This window comes from Canis lupus, chromosome 28 (assembly GCF_003254725.2).
Source record: "Canis lupus dingo isolate Sandy chromosome 28, ASM325472v2, whole genome shotgun sequence".
In the NCBI taxonomy this organism is placed as follows: Eukaryota; Metazoa; Chordata; class Mammalia; order Carnivora; family Canidae; genus Canis; species Canis lupus.
Genome location: NC_064270.1, coordinates 6,673,776 through 6,691,398, shown reverse-complemented (window position 1 = coordinate 6,691,398; position 17,623 = coordinate 6,673,776). Strand labels below are relative to the sequence as shown.

At 36.1% G+C, this 17,623-nt stretch overlaps 1 protein-coding gene across 16 annotated transcripts in view; it reads left to right on the top strand.

Moving 5' to 3' along the window:
• The window catches only part of CPEB3 (cytoplasmic polyadenylation element binding protein 3), a 201,724-nt gene that overhangs the window by 112,839 nt on the left and 71,262 nt on the right, over positions 1–17,623 (top strand). For all 16 annotated transcript variants that reach the window (XR_003144006.3, XR_007406903.1, XR_007406902.1 and 13 more), the window contains 2 exons: positions 9,697–9,864; positions 11,927–12,016. Coding sequence is in view for 13 of the 16 variants with exons in the window: in XM_049103564.1 (XP_048959521.1) it covers positions 9,697–9,864; positions 11,927–12,016 (258 nt within the window). In the remaining 3 variants the exon portion in view is untranslated. The remainder of the gene's footprint in view (positions 1–9,696; positions 9,865–11,926; positions 12,017–17,623) is intronic.

The following is a 17,623-nucleotide window of genomic DNA, read 5'->3' as shown; positions in this document are numbered from 1 at the left end:
TATTTTTAAAAATTATCTTTACAAATCATAATATATTAAATACAGACATAAAGAATAGTAAGATCACCAAAATTTCTAAGTGCCTGAAAAAATTACTCTTCCTTTTTCCATGTTACCTTCCCGATATCTATTTGTTAAGTTTGAATTAATTGTTTTCACAAGCTTGGTTATCTTTGCATCAAGTGTTTAGCTAAATACTGCCCAGAATGAGTTGGTCCCTGCTCTCCATAAGTCTGTAGTTTGATAACTATAGATGAAGATAATGATGAGAGAGAGAAACTGTGTGTGTGTATTTGTGAGAGAGCAAGAACATTAGAAGACTGAATGTTGACTTTTTGTAATGAGAAAAGAACAGGCAGATAATTTTTGTTCCATACTTTTATTTAGTCTTCTATTCCCAAAGCTGAAAAAGAAGTCATCTTCCTTAAATGTGAACATAGCTATATGAGATGGGGCAGGTGTTTTATCATATCTACTCTCATTTCCTAAACTATACTCATCTTGGGCCAATGCTGCATAGTATAAATTTGATGAACTGGCAGATTTCCTCATGCTCATTTATTTATGTAATCAGGGATTATATTAATGCTTGATTTCTTTCCTCCAAACAAAGTTTAGACTTTCCCAAAAAAGCATAAAAAGTGAACTTGGCTGGAAATTAAATTAAAAACCTGAACTTGCTGATGTATGTTCCCTTACCTGTGATTAAGATTTAGCTGTTACTCATATTCTATACATTACATATATATGTTGGTAAATATTTAGGAATAGAAAGCAAAGGGATTTATCCATGGCAGTTTTGAGATCTGTCAGTAAAGATTAGGCCAGTGGCTTTCACCTCTCCTGATAAACCTGTAAAAGCTTGTTGGAATAGTTTTCAGGAACTATTTGGATAATGAAAGAGGAGTGGGAAGAAGGCCTCTCCAGGTATGTGATTCAACTTGAAAGAAAGCTTCAAGGTGAGATTGGCATGACCAAATGGATGGAGCATATGTCCTAGAGTATATGTATTGGGGGCCAGCTGGAGAGGAGAAATTGGCAGTGAAACAGTCTGTGCTACCCTGATGAATGGTTTTTTCAATAGAATAGAAGACTCAGGGACGCCTGGGTGGCTCAGTGGTTTAGTGCCTGCCTTCGGCCCAGGGCGTGATCCTGGAGTCCTGAGATCAAGTCCTGCATCAGGCTCCCTGTGTGGAGCCTACTTCTCCCTCTGCCTGTGTCTCTGCCTCTCTCTCTCTCTGTGTGTCTCTCATGAATAAATAAATAAAATCTTAAAAAAAAAAAAAAAAGAAAAGACTCATCAACACAGTTATGTCAGGCTTTGGAAAGGGTTTTGTGACCAAGTAACGAAAATAGGAGAGAACTTGGACATCAGCTGAAGAAGGCTTAGCTGGGGATACAAATATTAGAGGGTAGACCTTGGCAAACCAAGCACTTCCACCAGTGTAGTTGAAATAGTTGGTAGTAGGGAAGCGAAATAAGATGTGTAAGAATAGGACTTGAAAATGAGTGATTGTATGTAAAGTATTTAAATATCTAAGTATATTTCCCTTTAATACGCACTTTTATTTTAAAGAAATGTTCCATTAGGCAGATACTGATTTCTCTTCCTATATTCCCTAATAGAATCGAAATGACTCTAAATTTAACATTTTCTTTCTGGAGTATTCTCACTTTCACAAACTTTCATATGTACCTTCCTGTGCAACTGCCGACCCTGTTAGAAACTAGTCCAACAGGTCGTGTCATACAAGAAATTTGCCTACACATTTCACACCTGATTAAAGTATATGTTGTGTTTTTCATTTCACATGAGCTCTTAAGGTGTCTAGGAAGCTTTGTTCATAAGTACACATGTTGGCTGGGCCAGTGCTCTTGATGTTTAACAGAATTTCTTAAAAAGCAGCAAAGAAAATATAAAAGATCCTTTTAAACAATGTAAATGAGAAAACACAAAGAATGATCAGTTATTTTACTATTGGGGTTACTGTTGTATTGCAGTTACTATTGTAAAATATACTTCTGTGTATATTTAATCCATAAAAATCTATTGACATGTATGAGGTATTAATCTTAGTTTAGTAACAGAGGTTCAAAAAATCCAATGAAACAATTATGTGCCAAGTTGAAGTTGAGTCTTTCTGCCAAAAGCCTGCCCAAGAGGGGAAAGATTATCTAGATCAGTGAGACCATGGTACAGACATGTCATCCTGTTAATTCAAACCCAGTTATGTGAGGGCAGCCTGGGTGGCTCAGCGGTTTAGCACTTGCCTTCGGCCCAGGGCGTGATCCTGGAGTCCCGGGATGGAGTCCCACATCCGGCTCCCTGCATGAAGCCTGCTTCTCCCTCTGCCTGTGTCTCTGCCTCTCTCTCTCTCTCTGTCTCTTGTGGATGAATAAATAAAATCTTAAAAGAAAAAAAAAAACAATTACGTGAGCTTTCTTGTCTAAAGGAATGGTTGATCCCTCAGTGAAACATGAACAGCTGAAGAAATTTCTCACTGTTCATAATTATAATATGGGAAATGTTATTCCTTATAGTAATGTGGAAATTTGAACACAGGAAATGGTGGGGGGATTAAGATCACAGTTTTTCATTTTTGCAAGAAGTTGGTCTGGGAGGATCTTAAACAATGATGGAGGGGTTCTGGGCTCTCCACCCTAATTTCATTCATTAAGTGTTTGTGTGCTTGTTATGGGGTCAGATGCTGTGCTAGACTCTGGACATGTTCTGTCTCCCTATAAAGTGTTCGTTCATTCTAGTAGGAGAGAGACAATAAGTAAAACATTTCCATACTCAATAGTTGTGAAAAGTACTAGGAAGAAAAAAAAATGGCAAGTTCCCTCTAACCTAGGATGGTTTTCTCTGAAAAGATGTTATTTAATTGAAACCCAAAGGATGGAAAGACAGGTATCTTTAAAGAAAAATTTTTATTGTGGAAATTTTCAAACATACACAAAAATAGAATAGTTTATTGAACCATCTACCCACCAGTTAGCTTCATTTTTGCCAATTTGTTTCATATGTTCCCTCTTTCTCCCCCTTAGAATGTTTTAAAGGAAATTCCAGACATAAGACAACTATTTTAAGAGGCTTGAGGCAAAATACTGATAGATGCTACAACATTGATAAACTTTGAAAACATTGTACTAAGTGAAAGAAGGCAATTACAAAAGATTGCATATTGCATGATTCCACTTTTATGAAATGTCCTTTCTGTTGATACAGAAAGTAGTGTTTCCCTAGGTCTGAGAGAGTTCAAAGAAAATGGAGAGTGGCTGCTAATGTGTTAAATGGATGAATTGTATAATAGGTGAATTGTATCTTCATCAAGCTTTTATTTAAATAGTTGGGGGTAAGTGAGGCCCAAAGGGGCTTTATGTATTGGAGGAAACAGAGGCCAGAATGAGCTTGGTAGGAAAGAAGGAAGGGTGTATTAAGATGGAGTTGGAGGAAGGAAGGAAATACGATCTTGCTGGGCTTTAGATCCCTGTGAGGATTTTGAATGTGGTCCAAGTACAGAGGAAATCTATGAATGTTTTAAAGCAGAGTCAAATGATCAGATTTATGTTTTTGAAAGAGCACTTTGACTACTACTGTTTAAAGGGAAGTGAGAGAAGTAGGTTGTCTAGTTCAGAATGAAGGTAGTAGTCTAGACAAGACATGATGGTGTTTTAGCATAGAGTGATGGCAATAGAGTTGGAAAGAAGTGAAAAAATGGAAAATAAATTCTAGAGAGTGGAATTAACCTTTTTTAATGGCATTAAACTAAAGAATTGAATGTGGGGAGTAAATAAGGCAGACTCAAAAATGATACTTAGGTTCTAGCTTGAGCAATTGGGTGAATTGCGATGCCACATATTGTAATGGGCCCGGGAGAGAATATGTTCAAAGTGGATGTCAAGAGTTCATTTAAAAACACATTAAGTTTGTGATGCCTAAGAGATACCCCTATAGTAATGCCAAGTAAGATGCACTTTAATATTTGTATATTAGGGCTTTATGAAATATTTTTGTGTAATAAAAGGAATTTTACTGCTCCCAGAGATTTGAAAACCATTCATCTGTTCAAATCTCTTGTTATGTAAATAAGAATCAGATGTGTGAAATGTTTTGTCCAAGGTCAGAGTAAAGCTGGAACCTGACTCCTGACTTTTAGGCAATTTTTTTTTCTTAGGGGAGTCATACCTCAGAATCCATTAAAAAAAAAAAAAAAGCAAAACTCCTGAAATGACTCATTTCTGAGCTACTTGCAAAACGAAGATGAAAATGGTCAGGCTTGGAATGGAAGTACTGGGCTAGAAGTATACTGGAGCTGCTGGATTGACCACAGAGGCTTTGGTGGGAGCTTAGAGGTGAGGCCTGAGCTGCTGTGGCAACCCATCATGGCCAGTGGGCTTTTGTTTCACCATAATAAACTGTAGGAAAGGGAGTCCCCTAAGTAAGCAAGAGCTTTGGACAAGCCCTCCTGCTTAACTAATGCTTTATGGGTTTCTTATTTTGTACTTTTCTTACAAGGCTCCTACCTCTTACAAAGCGTTCAACATACTTTTAAGTTCCCTCTACATTTAGAGATTATTTGTTCAGTTACTGGACAAAAAAACTACATTCTGGTTATTATTTGAAAATAGAGATCATAAACCAGACCATTGGTAGAAGGGAAAGCCAAATGGCCAAAATTGCAGCTGTTGAAAAGTATTCTCCTTCTCTTGCAATACTCAATATGAATATTTTACATGGAAGTATCAGATTCTAAAGCGGACTAATATGCTAGGTGCATAAGAATATAATTTTGGGGAAGTAACATAGCTTACCTAAAATGTTTTGGTCCTGGGCAATGTTTTTATTAAAGAAACGTAATATGTCAGAGAGATGCTAGTAAGTGAAGTAGCGCCTCTTGTGGGACACAATTTGGGTGTAGCCTCTTAAAGTTTCAGTTTCTAGTAACACATATTTGGAAACTAAAATTTTACTAGTCTTCCCAAGGATGATGTCTTGAGAGGAATTGTAATTATGCCAACCAAATGAATGCATAAATACTGACCTCATGAAGAACCTCGACAAATCCGAATACCAATGTTTTAACTTATGGAGATGAATGTAACAGAAAGACAATTCTAGTGGCTGATTATGTGTCTACTACTTTAGGAGTCACAGTGGTACCTCTTCACAGTAGCAAAGTACTAAATTAAGTAATAGAACAGTCCTTCAAGAGCTAATAATTAGAGCATAGGGAAAGATGGTTTTTATGCTATGGAATCATCAAATGAACCATTCTGTCCACAGAGGAATAATCTTACCAGTATGATAAAACTCTCTTCTTTTGGTCTATATTTCTTTTTCTTTTCTTTTTTTTTTCTCTATATTTCTTTTAAATGCTTCCTACAGACTTAACTTTTTCTCTGTCAGCACTTAAGGCAGCCATGTTACAGTAAGGTTGACTAGATTATAGATTTTACATTCTGTTCCTGAGGATATACTTTCTCTAACTTGACTGAACTTGGATGTTTCCCAAGGCTCCATATACTTCACACAGTATCACTTTTGGTGGATGCCTACTAGACAGTTAAAATCTATTTTAGTTGCTCTTAAACTGAGCATAGGGGTCACTGGGGAGATTGTTAAAAGTGCAGATTTTCAAATTTGAACTCCATGCATTCAGATTAAGTAGATCTGGATATTGGGCTCTGAGATCTATATTCTTAGTTCTTACCCACAGAGAAACATCATATATATGTGGATTCTTCGCAGTTTCATTTCCAAGGATAACTTTATCACTAAAATCTATAGTACTCTAGGTACTACTAATAAGACAGAGGTTTGGTTTTAAAACCTTGGCAAGTTTCTTAATTACCCATAACCAATTTTTAAAACAGTCCAAATTTTTACATTTAACTCTTGCTTTTATTTTCTTCACCAAATACAGTCTGGGAAGCTATGGTTATGTTGGCCATGCACAAAGAAAGTTCTCTTTGTTCCAGAATGTCTTGAATATCTTCTCCTTCTTCAGTGTTCTTGTTCAAGATTTCCTCTTTCTCTCATCTGGATGGTCCCACAGTTCTTTAGACTCTCACCCCACCCCCTCTTTCTGTGGGTGCAAGTTGCTGGTGAAGGTGATAGTAGCTATTGTAAGATGTGGAGTGGAGGGAATGACATGGTCACAGGCATCTCAGAAAAGTCATTCTGACAGGATGGAAGATGAATTAGATGGGAGTATCAGTCTCCAGGAAGCGAGTGAAGTTAAAAAGAAAGCTATTATTAGAAGGAAATATTAAATTTGGAAAATGGGGAAATTTCCTATTGCTTTTGTAATATAGAACATAGAATATGTTTGAGCAACTAGAAGCAATAGAAAATGTCTCAATTTCCTAGGTCATGGTTCCATCTCTTGCCATTCTCACCCATGTGTGCTGTGTTCCAGCATATACTTGCAGCAGCTTGTCTTTGCATGTACTGTTATCCTTTTCTGGATACTGCTTCACTTTTAATATTTATTGAATACCTTTTAAGTGCCCTCATTAGGACATGAAGATACAGTGCTGAACAAGATTAAATTGGTTCCTGTCTTAATAGATCTTACAGTTTAATGGGGCTGAAGAATGAGATACCAAATATAAACCCACATGATAGTGTAATGGTGACTGGAAAAGTTTAGGAGAAGTGCTATGAATGGATAAAAAAGGGAACCTAATGTAATCTTAGAAATTCAGGAGAGTTCCACCTGAGGAAATGACTTTTCAGCTGAGACCTGAAGGATTAGTGGGAACTAACTAGAAAACTGGGGAGTTGGGAAGAGTATTTATTTGGGGGAGAGGGAAACCCCTTGTACTTAATGTTGGAGGCAAAGGAGAAAGTTTGAGGGAGGTCTGTCTGTATGATTGGTGGTTACTGAACCAGAGGGAGAGAGGCAGCAGCTATGATGTAGGAGATGGCAGAGGCCTTATAGTTTACAGTAGTGTTTTTTGTACTTAATTCAAAAACAGTGGGATATTAATGAGGGGTTTTAAGGATAAAGGTGAGGAGTGTGTCCAAATTAATATTTGAAAATGGTGACTTGGGCTGTTGTATGGAGAAAGCATTGTGGGGTTGAAGATAGAATCTGGTAGACTAAAGAGGCTGTCATATAGGCTTATTAGACCCATTAGTTCAAGGCAGAGATGATGGTGATCTGGACCCCAGAGTGTTAAAGACTGAAGATGGGAGAAGTAAATAGACGAATTATTTCATAGCTTGAACTGATAGAATTTAGTGAAAGAGAGAGAGAGGTTAGATGTGAAGTAAGAAAGAAAGGGAGATGTCAAGGAGGACTCCTAGATTTTTGGATTGAATTGGGTGTGGATAATAGTCATTTCTGTTTTGAGGTTGTAGAGAATGCTAGAGGACTTGGTTTGGAGAGAAAGATCAAGCTGTTTTTTTCTTTTTTAAGACTTTATATTTTTATTTGATTGAGAGGGAGCATAAGCAGGGGGAGCGGCAGAGGAAGAAGGAGAAGCCGACTTCCTGCTGAGCAGGGAGCCCAATGTGGGACTCGATCTCAGGACTCTGAGATCATGACCTGAGCCAAAGGCAGACGCTTAACAGACTGAGCGGCCCAAGTGCCCCAAGATCAAAGCTGTTTTGAAAGTTCTTTCTCTATGGATTCCTGCGCTTTACCTTAGAAACTCCCAACCTTACAAGACCTTCTGCTCAAGTTTGCCTTCCTGTGAAATCACCCTAAAGGACACTGCCCACCCCCATCTCCCATAGGACAATAAATTGTGTTTGTGGTATGGTCTTCTCTTAGTACTTCTTTCTTTGTTTTATATTATGCATTTGCCTGTCTTTCACCAGACTTGATTTCTTTGTCAAGAATTTTCAAATAACTCCTATTTGGTGATCTAGGATATGGATAAATATTTCTTCAAGTGTTTCCCACTGAGTTATATATGTTAACATTTCCTTTATCCTAAATCCAGGTAATGCTGGATCAAGTTAGTTTACTGCAGAACTTTTCCCAGCCTTTTGTATTCTAATGTGGATTGTGAATGTGTGGGAAGGGCATAAGATGTACAGTATTTTCCAGTATTATTTAGTTGTCTCCTCCATCCCTGCCCCCATCAGCCTTTGTTTTTTGAGCATCACATGTTACTAGTGTTGAGATTAAGAGGTGGGGATAGGAGTTTTCTGTAAGAAACGCTGATTTGGGTGTGTGGCTGTCGCAGAGTAAGCATGTAACTCTGAGTGTGGACTATGTGAAAAGCAAACCTGACAGTTATGGGAGTACATCTCTGGATGTCGTTGGAAAGGTCATTTTGCCTATAGTTGGCTGCAAATCTATTTCTTTTACCCCCAGTGATCAAAACAGACATCAAGGGATGAGAATTTGCTGCCTATTGTTTGTTCCTGCCTGGCTCAGAAAGCTAGGTGACATGAGGTGACAAATTTTATTCTGCTTCTTTGTAGCTAATCTGGGAAGAGCTGAACAAAAAATTCTTAGGTCCTTTTATTTATTAACTCCCAACATCAAAATAGTGCCTTTCTTATACCATTTGGATTGTTCATGAAGTAAACAGAGTTATATTAGTAGCCATTTTTTGGTAAAAGAAATAAATGTTCAGTATTTTTATAAGGTTATTTATATTCTATTTTAAAAGTCTGTCGTGACGCAGAAACTAGTAGGTTTCAGGGAAATATAGCCAGGGTAGACTAAATGGGGAAGATACTGTTCTTTTTTTGTTTTGTTTTGTTTTGTTCTTTTTTTGAAGAGTGTATGAATTTATTTTAGAGGGGAATTCTTTCTTTCAAAAGTTTGAGTGCTCAAGACAGTTCATTTTTAGAGTGTAACCTAATGGAAAGTTTTACCAGGAACTCACTGACTCAAACAGGAAATATATTTATTTGTTTTTAAACTGAGATTTTATTTTGTAATGCTGGATAGCATTATTGTGTTACATTTATTAACAGATTCTAACTGCTGGCATCTTTCTTACAGTCATGTGGAAAGGGTAATGCCTTTGCTGTATAGACTCTATTTGGATTTAGAGTTAACAATGAAAATTTTTCTGAGCGATATAAACTACTGCCTAGATTAGTAGGGTAAGGATGTCATAACCACATCTGTATCTGTACTCCCACATCTTAATTTATGTGTTCTCATTTACTTGTTCCACCTGTTATTATTGCAAATGTTTGTTCCCAAATTGGATTAGCTCAGAGTGGCAGGGAAAACTTGATCATCTATAGTCCTGCTAAACCAGAGAGGTTATCAGCTTTTGTTATCAGTTTAATATTCCCTCCATTGTCAGGGCCAGCCAGTCTGAACCTTTGAGCAAATAAAAATCTGTGAATAAAGATTACTTTTTCATATATTTTAAGAAGTGCCTGGGGAAAGGAAAAAATAACTGCTGAATACTCTTAGCAGCAGTGATAGGGATGGTATGAGTAAAAGGTAATGATTTTTAACAGTGAAAACAGCTGTAATTTTTGATGCTTCTTCCTATCAATTTAGTTATTTATATATTATACATACCTTTACACAAAAATGATGGGATTGTCTAAGCTCTGCAATATGCAGTCACTCATCCTATTGTAAAAGTCACAATTCAGGATACATTTTTTTTTTTTTTGTATGGTTCACTCTATGCTTTGGCTCCTAATAAAGCATTTGTTGTCCAAGAAAATAATTTTAACTGTAGAAACTTCCACATTTGTTTCAGGTCGGTCTTCTCTCTTTCCCTTTGAAGATGCCTTCCTGGATGACAGTCATGGTGATCAATCCTTGTCATCTGGCTTAAGTTCTCCCACTCGCTGTCAAAATGGAGAACGAGTAGAACGTTACTCAAGAAAGGTGTTTGTTGGAGGCCTTCCTCCTGATATCGATGAAGGTACAATGCATTCATTAATGACTTTATAAAGGCCAAGTTTGTTCTCTGTGTGATTTGACCCTGCCTCTCCTCTCCAAGCAGCTTTGGAACATTGCTATTTTCATGTTTGGAGGATGAAAATATTCAATAGATGGGGAAGTAATAAATGGAGCATTCCAAGTCTGCTGTTTAACTGTGTTCATATAGAGAGGTCTCCCAACAGCTTCTTGTTTCCTAATCATTAATTTGGGGATAAGCTGTAAAATAATAATGAAAGTTAACATTTATGAAACTCTTTATTAGCCCATAATTATGCTAAGCACTTCACATTATCCGATTTAAATCCTTATAGCTATCCTTTGAAGCATATCCTACCAACTCCATTTTATAGATAAGGAAACTGAAGAGAGAGTTTGGGGTTATGTAGTTAATGGCGCAGCTGACATTCAAAATTAGTCTGATTCCAGCACTTTTGCTCATGTTCATCACACTGTCCCATCTCATATTTTAATATAGATATCTATTAATAAAGAGCCCCCTTGCCTTTAAAGGAATAAAGACTAATTAGAATTTTTCTTCATAATGTTCTTGCAATACTGTTGATATAAAAGTGAGTTTTCACTTATGCCCAAAGCCAATCAACACATAGTAGGTTGTCTATAAGTATTTGTTGAATGGATGAATGAAATAAAATTATGACAACTTAAGGGAAAAAACAACAACTGCAGCTCTAGTAGGCTTTGGATCTGCCATAAAAATATTGTTAAAACAATTGTTTTAAAAATAATAATAATAAAACAATTGTTTTGTCAGTATTGTTTTTAGCTGTGATATTTCTCTAGTTTATCATGATTTTCTTTTTTCATGATGAGAAAGAAATAGTCTATAAATAGTTTAAGACTTATTGCTTTAAAGCCGTACAGACCCACCATTTGCTTCAACGTGGATGGAACTGGAGGGTATTATGCTGAGTGAAATAAGTCAATCGGAGAAGGACAAACATTATATGGTCTCATTCATTTGGGGAATATAAATAATAGTGAAAGGGAATAGAAGGGAAGGGAGAAGAAATGGGTAGGAAATATCAGAAAGGGAGACAGATCATGAAGACTCCTAACTCTGGGAAACGAACTAGGGGTGGTGGAAGGGGAGGAGAGTGGAGGGTGGGGGTGACTGGGTGACGGGCACTGAGGGGGGCACTTGACGGGATGAGCACTGGGTGTTATTCTGTATGTTGGCAAATTGAACACCAATAAAAAATAAATTTATTATAAAAAAAGAAGCCATACAGAGATGGAGACTCATTTTCTTCCAAACTATTCTCATACTAGTGTTAATATCATCTATCAATTGGATTTCTTTTAAGACAAAGTTGAGATCATGGCTGAGAGAGTAGCAACTTAAATCTGAGTAGGAGCTAAGTTATAACCTGCTTTGAGTCAGGAGTCAGAAGGAAAAGGTAAATTTATTGAGCTATAACTTTGGAAACATTTTCTTTATAGGATGTGTAGTAGGTAAATAAGTATGAGAGAAAAGATCATTGGTTTTTAACTTTTTATCATCAAATGGAATTACCTACATAATACCCGACTCCTCACCAAAAGAATTATCTATTTCTAAAATAATCTTACAGATAATAATCTTAGGATACTAATAATCATAACCTAATATTAATTATCTTAGATATTTTAGAGATTATTTTGCATAAGTGAAAGTACATTTTAAATATTTTGTGTACTTCTGCATTTTTTTCTAAAAACAGAACATTCCTCTATTTAGAATTCTTTTTTTTTTTTTTTAACTTGACAGGTCATCTTAGCTAATGTCAGATTTTTTTCTTGCAAATACTTTACATCAAATTTGTTGGCAGTGAAGAGCAATTAATTATAGTTAGAAACACACTCTGCATGGTTGAAAGTGCATAACCAAACATACCCAGCAAACAATTGTACTTCACTTAGTAGGTTTGACTTCTGTAATAATGCTTTAGAAATAGCTCTCAAACTATTTTTTAAATAAAAATACATGCCTTATGCTTGCAATATATTTTTTCTCTTGCTAAGATTCCTTCTTTTTTTTATAGATGAGATCACTGCCAGCTTTCGCAGGTTTGGACCTCTTGTTGTAGACTGGCCTCACAAAGCTGAAAGCAAGTCGTATTTTCCTCCTAAAGGTAATCATTTAAAATGTCTCCACTGCCTGCCTGTTGGAGAGCTAGCATGACAGTTCAATAAAAGACAGCCTTTTAATTCTTGAAATAGCAGTTGGCTTCTTTCCCTGAATTAAGAAAATATTTTAATGTTGTTCACCTGTTTGTGTCTTACTGTTTTCATTTGGAGACTGTTCCCCCAGAAGGACACTGATTGTTTCAGGGCATCTATTGTAATGCCAGTGAAATCATCCTGTGAGTCTGTTGTGAATGAGCCATGTGCTAAATTTTCATTACTTGAGAGAAAAAAATCTAGGGTTTTGTAGAATGTTAGTGATAGGAGAGGAAAAGATTTTTTAGAGTCAAATTTTATTTGTATACCATAGTCCTGTGGTTTTATAGATCTTATAAACTCCAAATTTGGAAAACCTAGTAGCTGAAAAATGACATTATATAAAATTACCTTTATTCCTGACTGTATTTTAAGTGACTTAGCTTGTTGAGGAGTGGAGGACAAACTAGCAAAGAACTCTTCACATGAATTCATCCTTTATGTTTAGTAGGATTTTTTTTTGCTATGTATTTATTTATTGTAATTTACGAAGACATGAAAGTTCTTACTTTTTTGTTCATAGTTTGTCATTTCTGCAGAATTCAGGCAACTTTTCTAGTGATGTTAACTCTGGGTAAGTTCCTTGAATTATATAGGAGAGTGTTTTGGGTTAAAAAGGACGTTTTCTTCATGTGTTATATTCTGTAGATATGTTTCAAGGATGTCTTTCATCTCTTAAGAATTGGTTTTTTGATATGTATTATTATTATAACATTACCACAAGAAAATGGAGTCAAAAATACCCTTCCTGTGCTTTGTACAGGAATGAAATTATAGCTTAACTTGGGAAAGGCAAATGGCTTCCTCTTGTGTCTGGTTTATTAGGTTTCTTTACCACCTATAGTTCTCCCCACTATCTCTCTAACCTATGAAAAGAAGAGGCTGTTTGTTTACTTTTAATATTTCCTTTTTAATTTTCCCCAAGAATTTTTAAAATTAATAAAATAAGTTTTATATTAATCAGAAAATATAAAAATCACCATGTTAATTATTGCATTTACAATAATGTCACCACTTCGTGGTACATGTGTGACACTATGTAAAGACACATGTTTAAACTGTGTTTCTAAGAGTGCTAATAATTCCTTGAATCAGAGCAGTATTTCAGTGAGTGAATGAATTCACCACACTATGCTGTAGATAGTATGCTCTGTAAAGTCACATGTATAAAAAGATATTCCTAAGAGTACTAGTTGCATGTGAGCATCAAGAGTGTTCTCTCAGTGGAAAAAATGTGTTCACCACACTGTGGTGCATGTAGCATACTCTGTAAAATTACACATATAAAAGATATTTCTAAAAGTGTTAGTTGAAAAATAACATCATGCTGAGAAGGTTATAAAAACTTCTCTGGGATAAAAGGTGTCAGGTGATCATCATAAAAAAAAAATGAAGATAAACCTATATAATCGTGTCCAAAGAAAATGATCCCAAACCTACCCCTATCAGACATAATCATTGCATACATTTTATTAAATACCCTTCTGATGTCTCTTTATGAACTTATCTGAAACTTGGCATTTTACATAAATGAGGTAACACTTACATGCTGTTCAATAACTTGCATTTCCCCCTCAGCAATTTCAACATCTTTCTGTAAGAAACCTACATTATTTTAATGACCTTATTTTATTTGATCTGTCCTATTGGTGGACATTTAAATTACTTCCAGCTATTCCCTCTCATGGATCATGCTTCAGTGAATATCCTTATGCCTTCATCTTTTTGCCCTGTATCACTACCTCTTAGGGTAAATTTCTTTTTTTTTTTTTTTTTTTAAAGATTTTGTTTGTTTTTTCATGAGAGAGACACACAGAGAGAGAGAGGCAGAGACACAGGCAGAGGGAGAGGCAGGCTCCATGCAGGGAGCCCGACGTGGGGCTTGATCCCAGGACTTCAGGATCACGCCCTGGGCCGAAGGCAGGCGCTAAACCACTGAGCCACCCAGGGATCCCCTCTTAGGGTAAATTTCCAGAAGTGAGGTACATATTTATACAGATTATAAAGCTGCCCTTAAGAAAGGTCATATATGTGTATGTTCCCACCTATAGTATCTGATTTGTAAAACAGTTTTATTGAGTTTGAGGAAATCACTCTTTCTCGATCTTTCCAATCTGGTGGTTAAAAATAACATCCCCTACCCCCTTTTTTTGGCATTCTTTTATCTTTACTAGCCTTTGAATGTATTTTACTTTTTTAGATTGACTTCTCATTTCTATCTGGACTTTATATTGGAGTAAGGCACAAGAAGGGATCCAGTTTTCTTTTTCCAAGTAGGTTGCCAGTCATCTCAGCAGTCATTACTACTAATACATTACTACTAATAATACATTTTCTTTCTTCATCAATTTGAATCTTTAGAAGTAAGTGTAAGAAAAAAAAAGTGTTGATTGGAAGGTTCTCTCTTCTATTTCTCAGTGGGAGTACACAAGTTTCTCTGGAACCACTCTGTCTAGTATGATAGCCACTAGCCACAAGTAGCTAATGAGCATCTGAAATGTGACTAATTTGAATTGAGATATGCTCTAAGTGTAAAATATACACTGGATTTCAAAGACTTAGTTTTAGAAAAAGGTAAAATATCTCACTAGTAATTTTATTTTCATGTTAGAATGATAATTTTTTGATACATTGGATTAAATAAAATATACTAAAATGAACTTCACCTCTTTCTTTTTACCTTTTGAATGTGGATGTTAAAAAAATTTTTGTGTTCTTTTTGTCTTTTTTTGTTTTTGAAAATTTTAAGTTACACATGTGACTCATATTTCTATTGGAAAGCACTTTTCTAGAATAGGAATCCACAAACTACCTGCTTTTATGTGGCCTATAAGCTAAGGATGGTTTTTACATTTTTAAGGGTTGTAAAAACACACATGCAAAAAGAATGTGTAACAGAGACTATATGTGGCCCTCAAATCCCTTTGCAAAAAGTTTGTTGCCTCTTGCCTTAAAATAGTCTTTGAAGCTGCTCATGCAGCTTCTGAGACATCCAGTGACAAAGGAGGTCAGTTTATTTTAGAGGAAGTATATATATTTGCTAGACCTAGCTAATTTTTAAGTTTTGCTTTTCAATGGAGTCAAATGCTTCCCTGCAATCTTTACCTACTGATCAGTTGTATCCTATAAAGTAAAATAGAATAAATCATCATTGTGACATCTGTCTCTTGGTACTTAAAGGACTATTAGTTTCTCTTTAAGACTTTCCAAAGATAAATATTTTCACTTCTCACAGTCACACCTTATGTCTAATGGTTTCTGTATCACCATTCATTTGTCTGCCTTTTCTGCATATATATCATGTTTACAATATCCTACTCAAATTTGTTACTAAATATTGAGAAAACATTTGGGTTGGTCTGAGCAGTACAAAGTTTAATAGTCCTGTTAACTCCATGGTTTAGGGTACCAATCCTATATAACAGCATAATAATATATAACTATAGAACATTAGATCTGATGTCTTTATTTTACACCTGAGATAAAGTGTTGAGATGGGCTAATGACAGCAAGGCCAAGAGGAGAATCTAGATGTCCTGATTTTGCATCCTTGCAGAGCAGATTGCCTTTCTGTGATTAGGGGTTAGGAAGAGAAATAATTATTATACTGTTGACTCCTGTTGTATTTTGGCTTCCAGCTAAAATCTAAACCTGGTTTACGTGTTTTGAAAGGACCTAAAGAAATTTGGTGCTATTCCAAGATTGAAGTACCTTTGAGAATCCATGCCCATTGCTTTGAATGTTGGGAACATCTAAGGAGTTCACCCCAACTATTCTGTGCCTTCTTAATAATGCCTCTTTGTGGTATTTCTTCTTCTCTTTAAATTCCTTAGGTTTTAATTCAGGTCCATGCCTTCTTGGTAATGCCCTTCATTCTGAGTATATTTTTCTTTAGATTATCTTAGGTTGGCCATTGGGTACAATTTGTTTGGCTCTACATTTTGGCTTATGTATAAGTAGAAAGGAACCATCCACTATTGTGTATGTGTATGTGTAAGCAGAAATGAACCATCCACCATTGAGCCTGTTGGCCTTTTTCTCAGAAAGTATATGTCTAATGAAATACAGATTCATTCATCTGGCAAGTTCACCTGTACAGATATAGAGTAGGGTTTGTAACACCATGACCATTTCAATGGACTGTGGAGAATTTAAAATCTATGTAGAGAAACAGTGACCAGGTACATCAGTTGTCCCTTTAAGTGTTGTCAGGCCAACACAATGGGAGGTAATGGAGTCTGGGGCTTTCTCCAGCAAAAGACCATTGAGGTATTTGATCAGCTATTTGAGGATCTGCAAAGTCCTGTGGATCAGTTTGTTGGTAGGCCGCAAGCAGGTAATTGCTTCATGTTCTCTAGAGCACCACTGGGAGCATGAAAGGTGGAGGAAGACATGGAAGTCAGAATGTGTGTTTTCATAATTTGGTCTCATACCTCATAACTTATAGTCCTGTGGGGGAAATAAGAAATTAGTTAACTAGTCAACAAATGAACACAATTACAAACTGTGATAGTTCTGTAAAGGATAAATTGAGAGTCCAGTGACTCTAAAAAGGGGGCATCAATTTAGAGTGAGGATGTGGAGAAAGCTTCTCTGAGAAGATGACAGTTAAGCAGCCCTGAAAATTGAGAGGAGTTAGCGAGAAAGTTAGGGAAGCAGATTCCAAGTGGAGGAGTACCGTATGGAAGGACTGAGTATAAAAGGGTTTTAGTCCCTTTGAATAAATGAAATGTGGTTGGAATGTTAGGAGAAAATGATGCAAAAGAAAGAGCCTTGAAACAGTAGGATTTATTTTTCTTCCTTAAATTGATCATCCCCCAGAGAGAGTAGACATGAAGGCATTTGTGTAGTGTTTGTATTTGGGGTGGAAGAAGAATCGAGTTGGGTCAAATAGAAATATCATTTTAAAATACTTTCAAATAGGAGCACCTGGGTGGCTCAGTGGTTGAGTGTCTGCCTTTGGCTCAGGTTGTGATCCTGGAGTCCTGGGATTGAGTCCCACATCGGGCTCCCTGCGAGCAGCCTGCTTCTCCCTCTGCCTATATCTCTGCCTTCTCTCTGTGTCTCTCATGAATAAATAAGTAAAATCTTTAAAAAATATATTTTCAAATAGCTATTGATGAAATTGAAGCAAAGTGTTGATGATGAAAAGAAATCCAATTCTAGCCAAACTATTGAGGAAAAGTTTTCTGGGATTGTCTTTGCATACTTTTTAGTTCTGGAATAGCAGAGTTAAAATTGTGAGGTCTAGAAAGAGAGGTTCTTCCAAGTCTTAGGGCATGAACCCAATCCCACATTTGTACAGAATAGTAATCAATGTCACTTATGTTTATAATAGCTGGGTGCAGGTAATTTAAAGATAGTTATTTAAAAAAAGATAGTTATTGAAAAGGGATGGTGAGAGAACAGAATAAATACAGAAGGCTTAGGTCCTGATGCAAGTGACTGTGCAGCGTTGGGAATATCAATCCATCAAATATTTGTTGCTTGTCAATCTGTAGAAAAGCCGGTATTTGGCC